General features: G+C 44.7%; 1 protein-coding gene across 5 annotated transcripts in view; it reads right to left on the minus strand.

Moving 5' to 3' along the window:
• Slc44a3 (solute carrier family 44 member 3) overlaps positions 1–12,139 on the minus strand; it is a 78,872-nt gene that overhangs the window by 35,704 nt on the left and 31,029 nt on the right. For all 5 annotated transcript variants that reach the window (XM_031375321.1, XM_031375320.1, XM_031375318.1 and 2 more), the window contains 2 exons: positions 7,263–7,428; positions 372–528 (listed from right to left, as the gene is read on the minus strand). In XM_031375321.1, coding sequence (XP_031231181.1) covers positions 372–528; positions 7,263–7,428 — 323 coding nt within the window. The remainder of the gene's footprint in view (positions 1–371; positions 529–7,262; positions 7,429–12,139) is intronic.

Here is a 12,139-nt window from a genome sequence, read left to right on the forward strand (position 1 = left end):
CACACACGTACGCATGTACTCTTCTCTTTTCTCCTGGCTCACACCAATCACTTCCCATGGCACCCTCTGGAAACACAGCAGGCAGGGAGTATGTTGGCATCAAAACAGAGCAACTATTATTCCTACTTCATAATGTATCTTACAAACAAGCACGGGAAAGAGACACGAATATTAGCTGAAATTGCTCTACCAGGATTCAAGCATTCTCAGCGTTTTAATTAGAATTGCAGCTAACACACAACTACTCCTTCCTCAGCCAGGACAAAAGCAGAGCTTGGGAAGTGGGGTCCGAGTCCCTGAGTGGGGCCGGCACGGGGGGGGGGGCTTACATTTCCAATCCTTAGCTTGTCAGCCTGAGGGGGTTGTCTTACCGGCTCTTTCAGAATGCTATAAATGTACATGAAAATGACTCTTGGGATCCTTGTCACAGTGAGTAAAAATGACCCTTTCACCGCAGTTCCTTGATGGTAGCAGAAAAGTACGAAGAGAGAAGAAAGGATTGGACGGGCAGGAGGGTCATTTTGATTCCTAGGAACAGAGGAAAAGAACATTTAAAACTCACTTGTTTAAAAAGTAACAAGAAGGTTCTCTCTGGTTCAGATCCCTGTAAAGTGGTGACGCAGTAAGCACTTGTCGAGATTTTTATCTTCCTTGGTAGCCAAGATTATCTTACATCTTGGGCTAATTCATTTTTTGGGGGGAGGGGAGATTTGTGTGTAAAAAGGAATACAAAACAGAAAAAAAAATCAGTGAGGTATACACACACACACACACACACACACACACACACACACACACACACGTGTTTCTTCCTGTTCTTGGTCCTTCCATCTGCCCTCTGATTGTCTGTTGACATTATTTTCCTTTGCAATAGATTAAGTCTGTCATGTGTTGACCATTTAATCAACAGAGGGACATGTGTAATTGCTGCAAGTATTAACTTGGTGATGATAGCCGTCCTCCGGGTCACATGATCAGGACCCAGGCCAGCAGAGGTAACCAAGAGCTGTGGATTTTGAAGGGACTAGAAGACAAAGTTGGGCCATTTAGCTCCTGCAGAGCTTTCAGTTCCCTTACACCAGCTGATCCGCTTCTCCGTTCTTTAAGGGTCACGTAAGTAGGAATCATTTACTGGTCTCGGAATGACAGAGCTCCTAAGAATGAGTGCCAGTCAGCTTCACGGAGCAAGAAAGGGGAAGAAAGAACAGAGTGGGAGCAGCCCTCCCTCTCCCTCAAACCTGAAAGCGAAAAGAAAGGAGAGCTGACATCACCCTTCTGCTGACCTGCATGTGACCCTGACTTCTCAGGGACATCATTCGAGAAAAGGAGGCTGAGTTTCCCAGAAGCCACTTCATGGGCTCCAAGGGAAGCTTGCTTTCTTTAGGAAAGATTCCTCTACAGCTGGCCCGGCCTGCTAAGTCACTATTAATTAGGGTTTTGACAATGGCCTTGGGATCTGAGGGAGGAGACCCACAGCCAGCAAGGTCTCAAGAGCTGGCATCCGCTGCAGTTTGCTCTTAAGTCATCCAGGAAGAGAAAGGGAGCGTGGCAGCAAGCCTTGGGTAGAACTGCAACCTGGCTGCCTACTCTACTGCTATGTGTTTCAAGGTGGCTCGCTTGGTAGAGCGCTTGCCTAGCATGCACAAAGCCTTGGGTTCAAATCCCAGCTACGTATGATCCCTGATTGCTGGAGTTATAAATAACTCCAGCACTCAGGAGGAGGTAGAAGCAGGAGGACCAAAAGTTTAATATCATTCTCTTCTGTGCAATGAATTTGAAGCCAGCCTGGGCTTCTGATCCTGGGGGGGTGGGGGTGGGGGTGGAAATCTATTTTGTCATTTTGATTTGATACTGGAAGACTAGGCCAGGAAATTCTGACACATTTTCCCCATCTCCTCTTTCTTTTTCCTAATGCTTACTTTTCCATTGAGATTTATAATCTTTAGAACTTACTGCTATGCTTAAGACAGCAGAAGAGGACACCTGCTTCCCATCTGCCTAGGAAATAAATGATTCACATCCCACACTGTAAATGGGCCTGGAGATCTGCTCCTCCAGGTACTGAAGTCTGGGTTTAGGTATCAGATTTCTGAGCGGGGGAGGGGGGGGCTACACCGCAGTAGAATAAATCATTTGGGACAGAAGAACAGGGGACCCTGACTTCCCTCCCAAGTTACAGGCTAAGCTCTGCAGGGCTTGGCTGGAGGAGGAAAATAGAGGTTTGGAAGCTGGGTTACATGATGAGGGAGGGAACATTGAAAAAGGTCCTTTAAACCCAAGCCAAGAGTCATTCAATACCTGCTGTCAATCTAGAAACCGTACTGCAAAGGAGAGACTAAGTAGAGTGTCTTTGAAGTCACTACCCTTTTCTATAGTCAAGGGGATACTAGTCTGCTATTTCTCCCCACTGCTCAACTGAGAGCTTTCAGCTCAGTCTCCCTCACAGCCAGCAGAACCTGCCTTTAGGAAGACGATTTGAGATTTGATTATTTTTCCCTGAAGCTGAAAATAATACTAACCTCTGGACCTGAGCATAGTTTGAGAACTGACATTGAGGCGCTGGGTATGCTGGGTGACCAGTGACTACTTTGATAGGAGTCTGAGGTAGATTGAGAGTCCCTTTAAGTCGAGGTACGTACACAGTGTTTTACAACCACACCAACCACTTCAGGGCTCCGACAGCAATAGTTTTAGATCAAACCTAGAACTCTCGAGAGACTCTCCAACATTCTGCAAAGCCAATTCTGTGCCGTAGTCCCCGACCAAATCTGGGCTGCATAGTGCAGCTGGCCTCCAACAAAGCTGATAGCCGGTAGAAAACAGTGCGGCCACAGCAAAGACCATGTCTGTTCGATGTATTTATTTCTCTAGCGAAACCTACAAGATGGAATGAGGAGGCTGTGAGGTGGCTGCTAAGGTCATCTCCCCAATGCTACAAGAAATATAAACTGTCTTAATTATAGGCATGAACATGTGTGCCTCTCTCCCTCTACCTCTCCTTCTCCGTGTGTGTGTTCCTCTGAACATGTGGAGTTCAGAGGTCAACTTGGAATAGCAGGGGTAGGATGTTGTGTCTTAGGTGCCATCCAAACTTTGTTTTTCTACTGAGGGTCTATCACTGTCCAGGGATCTGCCTATGGGTACCTTCCTAACACTGGGATTACAAATCTACTCCCCAGGGCTAGAGAGAGAGCTCAGTGGGAAAGGTGCTCACAGCAAAGCCGGACGACCATCCTCAGCCAGAGTTTCATCCTCCCGTCCCCCACACCCCCTCCATGATATTTCATAATAGATGTCCCATACGGAAAACTCAGGTCCCATTTCCTGTCCTCCTCCCCGACACACCCTCACCTTCTCACTACTCCTCAATGACACTAATTTTTTAGTTAATGTTTCATGCTCATATCATTAGTACATAAATAAAATGTGCAGTGAGGAAGGACTGTTCCCAGCTGATCCAAGCAGCAGTGTTCAATTGTGTTGCCTCTTTCTGTACAACTTTGGGGTTTTCCTGGAGTTCACACTCATAACACATTTTTTTTTAATTTACTCTGCTTCCCTTGGGTTTCACTCAACACCAAGCTGAGTGTAAATCTCAATGTGTTTAAGCACAAACACCTCTCTCTCTCTCTCTCTCTCTCACACACACACACACACACACACACACACACACACTCTCTCTCTCTCTCTCACTCTGTGTCTGTTTCTGTCTGTCTCTCATCTCTCTCTCTCACACACACACACACACACACACTGTGTCTGTCTCTGTCTGTCTCTCATCTCTCTCTCTCTCTCTCTCTCTCTCTTTCACACACACACACATACACACACTCTGTGTGTCTGTCTCTGTCTCTCTCACACACACATTCTGTGTGTGTCTGTCTCTATCTCTGTCTCTCCTTCCCTTTGCGTTAGGCTTGAATTTTTGTTTTAGTGATTGCAACACTGCTACCTCTTCTCCCCCGCCCCCACCCCCCCACCCCAACCCCTACCCCCACCCCCGCCTGGAACTCCTGCCTCTTTTCTACACGATGCTCACTTTCTGAAACTCCTTTCCCTAACTAGCTTACTCAGAACTGTCAGTGGAAACATCCTTCCTAGAAAGGACGTGCCAAGGAAATCTCTGGGGATTTTGTGTGAGTGTGACTGTATTGACCCTTGATCGATGGTGGGTGGGACATGAGAGTGTGCATGTTTGTACAGTCCTCCACTGCTGTTCTCTGGGTTCAGCGCTGCTGGTGTCAGAATGTCAGATTTGATTCTGATGCTTGAGCCTTTGTGTGGTCTTTTCTCTTTTCCTTTGAGAAACTTCTGGAAACTTTTAACTTACATCTTCATCCCAAGGTTTCCTTGACATTCTTTCGCTATTAGTAGTGCTATTAGTATTATTAAAAAGCTCTATATGGTAGTGTATGCCTGAAATCTCAGACATTCAGTGGAGGAGGCAAGAGGATCAGAGTGGTTCAAGGTGACCCTCAGCAACACAGCATGTTTGATGGTTGAGCTAGATGAGACCCTGCCTCAAGAACAAACAAACAAACAAACAAACACCAAAACCCACTCATCGGCCCACCCACCCACCCACCCAACCACCCAAACAATAACTTTTTTATTCAACTTTCAGGAAGAGCTCTTCAGCTTCATAGTTGAAGCTCTCCACAGAAGATTCTTACTTGTGAAATTGTTCATTATTAAAGGGTCTTTCTCATTCTCACAGTGCTCATTTTTGTGTGAGGGACTTTATGAGTTCAGCATTTCTTTGCTCTCTATGATGACTGCGTTGCCATGTTCCTCTGCAGCTTGCATTGTGTCTATTTCCCCTAAATTCCTTTTGTTTGGTTTCTAATCTCTTTCACTTTCTTTGCATGCATAATAACCACCAGTAAACAGTTCAAAACACCCTTGGAGACTGTGGTGGTTTGTATACGCTTGGCCCAGGGAGAGCCACTATTAGGAGATGTGGCCTTGTTGGAGGAAGTGTGTCACTGTGGTCATGGCCTTTAAGACCCTCACCCTAGCTGCCTGGAAGTCAGTCTTCGCCTGTCTGCCTTTGGATGAAGATGTAGAATTCTCAGCTCCTCCAGCCCCACGTCTGCCTGGACACTGCCATGCTCCCACCTTGGTGATAATAGACTGAATCTCTGAACCTGTAAGCCAGCCCCAATTAAATGTTATTCTTTATAAGAGTTGCCTTGGTCATGGTGTCTGTTCACAGCAGTAAAACCCAAACTAAATCAGATGCTCTGTGGGAGAGAGCTTGCTTGTTGTCTAGGGAGTGCCATTGCTGGCATAGGAATCTGGAAGTCTGTTTCTCTGGGGGCGGTCTCATGTGGCACCTGACTTGGGTTAGAAAGCTTCTTGGAGCTGTCCCCCCTTTAGAGGACCAACTTGGCTGCCATCACCCTGGGAACTGAGCTGTGGGATGTGAGGAGGCGTGGTTATGGGATCCTCCTTAATCTCTCCCTGCTCCAGTGCATAGCATTGCCCCGGCCTCAGCTGTGCCAGACACCCCGAGATCAGACCCTCTTTCGGAGAATAAAGGCCTCTTCTCTTCCTATAGAAGAAGAAGGATCTAAGGGTTGAACATTTAACATCTCTGGAAGCACATTTTGTTTTGTATTTGTTTGTCTTTTTAAATCTGTCTTTCTAAATTTGTACCTATTATTGTTGTGTGCCTGTGTGTATACTGTGTGTGTGTGGAAACATGAGGCCTGGGGTACACTGGTGGAGGTCAGAGAACAATTTCTGGGAGTCAGTTCTCTCTTTCTAGCATGGATTCTGGGGAATCAAACTCAGGTCGCTCGACTTTCATGGCAAGCACTTTTTACCTGCTGAGCCATCTGGTTGACCTTAAAGCACATCTTATGCTTGACTCCTGCCGCTCTGGCTTCTGTGTTCATCTTATTTGCATGACTGCACACAGCCAACACTCACCAGTGGACCTTCTACCTTTTCCTAGTATGCTCAGTCATGTCTTCAGTTTTCATCATTCAGCTGAATTTTATTTTATTTTTTTCAATTAGCATTCAAAGTCTGATAGTTCTCATCAGCTGTCATTGCTTGTTTGTTTATTATGGCCTGTGTGATTCTTTAATAACAGAGTGTGGGGAGAAGGTAGGGAAGAGAACAGTGCCCAGGAACCACTATGCCTCCATATCCAAGCCCTTGCTGGAAATGCTTTGGTTTGGTTATTCTAAGATAACAGCTCTCTCTCTCCTCTTTCCTCTCTCCTCTCTCCTCTCTCTCTCTCAGATAGATGTTACCTGTGGGCTAATTTGACTGGACAGATCTTTGTTCTCTACAGGAGATCAAGCAACTTCCATCTCCTGCTGCTGGAAGTACCTCAGTGCCAACCAAGGGCAACAGCCCCCTAGTGAGTCCTCCAGAGTTCCTAATGACGTGGTTCCCAAAGGGTACCACCATATTAAAAGCCCACACAGGGCTCTTTATCATCTGGAGGCAACTGCTCAATGGCATGAATCATGGCTACTTGGCTTTTTTCACTCCAGAAAGCTCACGGTTATCTACTCATTTGGTCTGTGAGATCAGAGGAGGGTCAGCACTGCCAGGAGTAAACTGCCTGTTACAATGCAACCCTGTCATTGTCTTGGGCCTGCTCTTCTGGCTATGATCCAAGGAGAGTTATACTCAAGAGATGCACACGGCCCAGGTATAGGTGAGTGGGGGTGGGGCAGGAGTGGAGGAACAATAGTCCTCAATTATTTTCATGAGGCAATGTGCTATAGATACTGAAGTAAGTAATTAATTCACTAGTACTTAACTCTAAGGACATGGATTATAGTTTCCAGTTCCTTTAGGGTGTAACATTATTTTCCAAGTAAATATTCTTCTGATTTTTACAAAGATAAAAATCATTGATATAGCTACTGGAGTGTACTTAAAATAGATCCATAATATTTAATGTCTGAAGTCAATAAGAATGGATATTTACAGGAGAATACAAGCTTTTCTTTTAGGTATTTTTAAATTGTAGGGAATATGATTCTTTGCTGTCTAATTTCTTTCTACATTTTGTAGTTTAAGCAAAAGAACTTAGAAATTTGTGGGTTTAAAGTAGACTCTTTCCTCTGACAAATAAATGAGCCTACAGGTAACACTTTAGCATAGTCTTTTCTTTTTCTCTTTCCTAATTCTTGTTACTCTCTTTTAAGGCATTGAGTAAAAACTCCCAAATACCTTCAGAGATGAATATAAAAGCCAAAGCACCCAGGCAAACCTCAGGGATAAAAGGCTGGACTCACCTGTTGAAATAACAAGCAACCATTGCTCCTGCTACAGTCATCCGCTGGCACGCAAGGATGAATTCGCTAGTCCAGATGAGGCCAATTAAATGGTACCACCACATATACCGAATGCCCGAAAGCGGCTTATATTCCACTTGACCACCTTCCATCACCTGGGCAGTACCTAAAGTTTATAATACAAACATGCTTTAAACCAATAGTTCCCTTATCCTGGAAGACTGTTCAGTGAACCATGTTTCTTCACTCTTGGTCTTTGGCAGTACGCAAAATGCAGTTGTCAAAGTTCATACACCAAACAGTAAGAGTTTAATAGTACAAGCAACAGTATTGACAGTGGCTATAGGAAATCTGTAAGACAGCTGAAATACACCCTAGAACTCATTCTCCTTTGAAGGTGTGAAAATGGGTTCTGAAGAGTTTAACTTTAGTGATGTCTCATGAGTAATAGAAAGACACTTTGCAGCCGGGCGGTGGTGGTGCACACCTTTAATCCTAGCACTTGGAAGGCAGAGGCAGGTGAATTTCTGAGTTTGAGGCCAGCCTGGTCTACAAAGTGAGTTCCCGGACAGCCAGGGCTATAATACAGAGAAACCCTGTCTCGAAAAAAAAAAAACAAAATAACAAACAAACAAACAAACAAGACACTTTGCCCTGTGCATTTTCTATTACATCATCATTGTGATGTGGGCCAAATATGTTACATTGACAAAAACACACAAAATATTAAGATTGTACTATAGAACTCTTCACCCAAACAAAACAAAACAAGCCTGTAGACTCCATAAAAGAGACTCTTTAGAGTCTTCCTTTGCTCAAACAGATGCCATTTTCAGCTTGTTTCTAGAGCAAACGCTCTTGGCACATGTAAAATGCCTACTTTCCTTGGTTCAGATTTCGATGTTAACCTTGTAGAAGCCTGGGACACATTATATGACTTCTTAGAATTTTAGTCTTACCTGTGTACTAATTCCTTCTCGGTTTTTGAGCATAAAGTGACATAATCTGGATAGTTTCTGAGATAAAGCCTGGCCCACAAAAGTAGCCCTCCATGGGTGTTAACGATTATCATTATCACTGTTGTTCTTATATGCTCATTATCCTGTATTCCAGGAGCACAATACTGTATTCATTTAAGGTCAGGAAAGGTGTTTTAATAATGCCCACTGTTGACATGTTTTCCTTTCCTTTCCCTCTGACCTAAAGAATGCTAAGATATTGGCAGATATTATAAATATCTACCAATCTTGCAGACATTGGTAAACCAGCTCCCAGCTCTGCGCCTCACTTGATCTCTATATGTTCTCCCATTAGCTTTTCAAGTAAACCATTATAAAGAAGAAATGGGTGCTTTGATCTTTGTTGAAACCTACAACCTGCCTATGATTTAAACATGTCTTTGTATCTCTTGTCACAGCCACACATGGACTTTCAGTTCATCCGTTCATTCACCTTTAGACATTCACCATAGAGTTCGCACAGCCAGGGGAAGGATGAAGATAATCACATGTTAAGCAAAATGGATTCCACAGGCTGGTCTCCATCCCTTCCTCTCTAAGTTCTGTCAAACAAGATGGCCGCTGTGGGAAGTTGTGCAACAGCTTGCTTTACAGAGAGAAGCCGACAGTGAGTGGTCTACTGACTGTCGAGTTCATTTAGCTTGGAAAGAGATGCATTTCAGGTGGGCCCAGAACTATGCCTATGTTTTTCCAAAGCTGCTATGTTTCAGAAAAGCGTTCCCAGCAGCAAGGGAATGGCCCTCGTGATGACAATGCCCCTTAGATGCATCAGGCCAGCAGGCTTTGAGAACTACACTCTGAACCATGTGAAGTACACAGGCCCTAAGAACAAACATACAGTTCCTTTTTTTTTTCAAGACCATGAGTACCAGTAGCAAATTATGCTTTGGAGGGGCAGAATATTTACATAGAATGGGGTGGGTGGGGTATCATTTTTCGCAGACAGACAGAAGGCCAGTATGGATGCTAAACAGAGACAACCTTTGCTCTTGGCTGCTTTGCGTGGCCATCGCTACGCATTTCCTAACTTGTCACACTGGTGATAACAGTCAGCAAGTGGAGCACCTGATGTGATAAATCAAGATGCACTTGACCCTCAAAGACTTGACATCTTCTAAAGAAGCAAAACCCATAGGCTATTTTTTGACAAATTTTTGTGGCTTGAAATGTCAAATCTCTCCTACATACCCACTGTGTGCCGGCAGTTAGCTGTGCTTATGTGTGTGGGTGTGGGCACATGTGCCGAGTTTGCATGTGGCAGTCAGAAGTCAACCTTCATGTACTGGTTGACTTTCCACCTTGTTTGAGATAGTCTCCTTATGGCTGCATTAGCCAGGCTAGTTGGCATATACGCTTATGGAGCTTTGCCCGCCTCCTCCTCCCTTTTCCTATGGCGTGCTGGAATTATAGACACTTGCACTACCATGGACAGCTTTTATGTGGATCCTGGGGATCCGAGCACAGGTTGTTAAGTTTGCACAGCAAGTGCTTGCACCCCAGGAGCCATCTCTCCGTCTCCTGAAGCTGTCTGTTATCTTTGCCTCTGTATCAGTTTTACTGAGCTGTTTATAGATGTTCATTGAGACAGGATTGTTTAGCTTCTCAAGGCGCTTGTTGAGCAGATATTTCTGTGTAGGATGTAGTGATTGTTCAATGCCTTTGTGGGTGTTTGGGAGTATGCTTGGCCACTGCTCCCTGCTTCCCGACATTTATGATAATTCAAAATACCTCCAAATGATGCCAAATGCCACCTGGGAGGAATCACTGCAAGAGAGCCACTGCTTTAAGCAGATATCTCAAAGGATCAGGGACTTGGGCTTGAATGGGAAGGCCTGGGAACAGACAGACCTTCACAGTCAGTGTTCCAGAGCCTGAGGGTGGGGCAGGCGTGTTTATGCATGCAGGGCTGCCCTCTGCTGGATGGGCTGTGTTGGTGCAGGCAAGATCCTCGAGGGCAGCTGACCAGCCACAAACAAACCATGGAACCTTCTAGAAATCTGTTTTTTTTTTTTTTTTACTCTTCGCCTGAGGATAGTAACAGCGACTTCTCACTCTCTTTGACTCCATCACATCGCAACTCTAAGGCTATAGACTAGCAAGTGTAATCAATGGATAAGGGGCTAAGAACAGCGAGTGAGATGCAGGATTAGCTACAAATGAATTATAGGTAATGCTGATATTAAACACTGAATCTGGTACTCGGGCATTTGGATGGACAAATGCTATTAGGAGGAAAAGTGGAAGAGGCAAAAGAAGCCCAGATGATGCCTCCTCGAAGAGCATGAGGGACTTACAGGTGACCGTGTTTCTCTGTTCATCTTATCTTCTAGACAACTACTTTCTAATCTCTCCTCCAACCACAAAGCCAATAACCACACTTCCTGTTGCTCAAGGAAAATGAGGCAATCAGAAGACCTTTCCTCATGCCAACTCCCCAAGCATACTTATCAATATGTCCAGCATTTAACCCCAGTCCTTACAATGATAAGCTGTCCTTGAGTCTAAGGCCAACCCTGCTTCTATCAAAATACTCCCTTTCCTGGGCCATTATTAACTGTTTCCATTTTTTTTTAAAAAAAATAAAAACTCTTCTGGACTCTTTCCTCTGTTTTGCCTCTTTCATAGCTAAATCCCTCCAGATTCATCATCTCTATTAGATCCTCTAACCCCTTTCCCCACCCCTCTGTTAAGTTACACCGATTGAAGCCTGCTCAGGTCTCTACAGCAATCACAACGGTCTGACCTCCAAGTTGCTGTAGTAAATCAATACTGAGGTCTTCATCCCTGCCTCGGACACTGAACCACTCAGATGCCCTGCAAACTCTTTCCCAGACAACCACCTTTGTCATCTAGCTCTGGCCTTCACTTTCAACCCACCTTGCTGTCCTTCCTCATCTCCAAAGCCCATTTATTTATTTTTTTCAAGAACAAATCTAAGCAGGTGTTCTACCACTGAGCTACACCCTGGTCTTCCAGGGGCATCTTAACATTGAAATGTCACCATCCTCCCACCATGTCTCCTCCACCTTCCTCAGACTCCTGAACCATCCAGGTAAACTTTCCTTCCCTCTCCCTTCTTCCCTGTTCTTGGAGTCCTCTGGGCCAAGCCACCTGCAAGCCCAGGGGGGACCTCCATTCTCCTGCCACCTCTCTGCCCACCTTCATCAGATCTGAAGTTCCTGAACCATACAGACCTGCAGACCCAGAACCATACAGCCCAGGGAGCCTCTGACACCAGGACCATCAAGGTTCATCCCCATCCCAGTAACGACTGAGACAAGAACATCCAGAGACCAAAACCATCCAGATGACTAAAGGCCCTCGGAAGAACACAGTCAACAAAAGCCAGGGCAATATGACACCTCCCAAGCACAGCTACCCAACTAAACTAGCCCCGGATATCCTAACACAACATTAAAATGTCTCAAAGCATAATCTTGTCTCTACCTACTCCCAGATACTGTTTATGTGTTCCTTTTGAACTTCAAACTGATAGATAATTGCTTATTAGAAATATCCATAACTAATAACTCCCGAAATTAATTTCTATTCATGACTTGAAAAACTCAAAATTCTGCTCCATCTCAGTTGACACCCATTGCATATTCCAACTGCTAAAGTGAGAGAACATGCAAACCAACCCAAATCCACCAGCAACTCCTTGGCCTCCCTCCCCTCATCTATTACATCATCAGATATTCTACACTCTAAAGGAGTCTTGATTTCTAGGCTTTGTTCAAGTATATTTTGTTCAAACATAAAACAACCCTAACCTTAACCCTAACCCTAACTCTAACCTAACCCTAACTCTAACTCTAACCCAACCCTAACCCTAAGCCTAACCCTAATCCTAACCCA

This window comes from Mastomys coucha, unplaced genomic scaffold (assembly GCF_008632895.1).
Source record: "Mastomys coucha isolate ucsf_1 unplaced genomic scaffold, UCSF_Mcou_1 pScaffold16, whole genome shotgun sequence".
Classification (NCBI taxonomy): domain Eukaryota; kingdom Metazoa; phylum Chordata; class Mammalia; order Rodentia; family Muridae; genus Mastomys; species Mastomys coucha.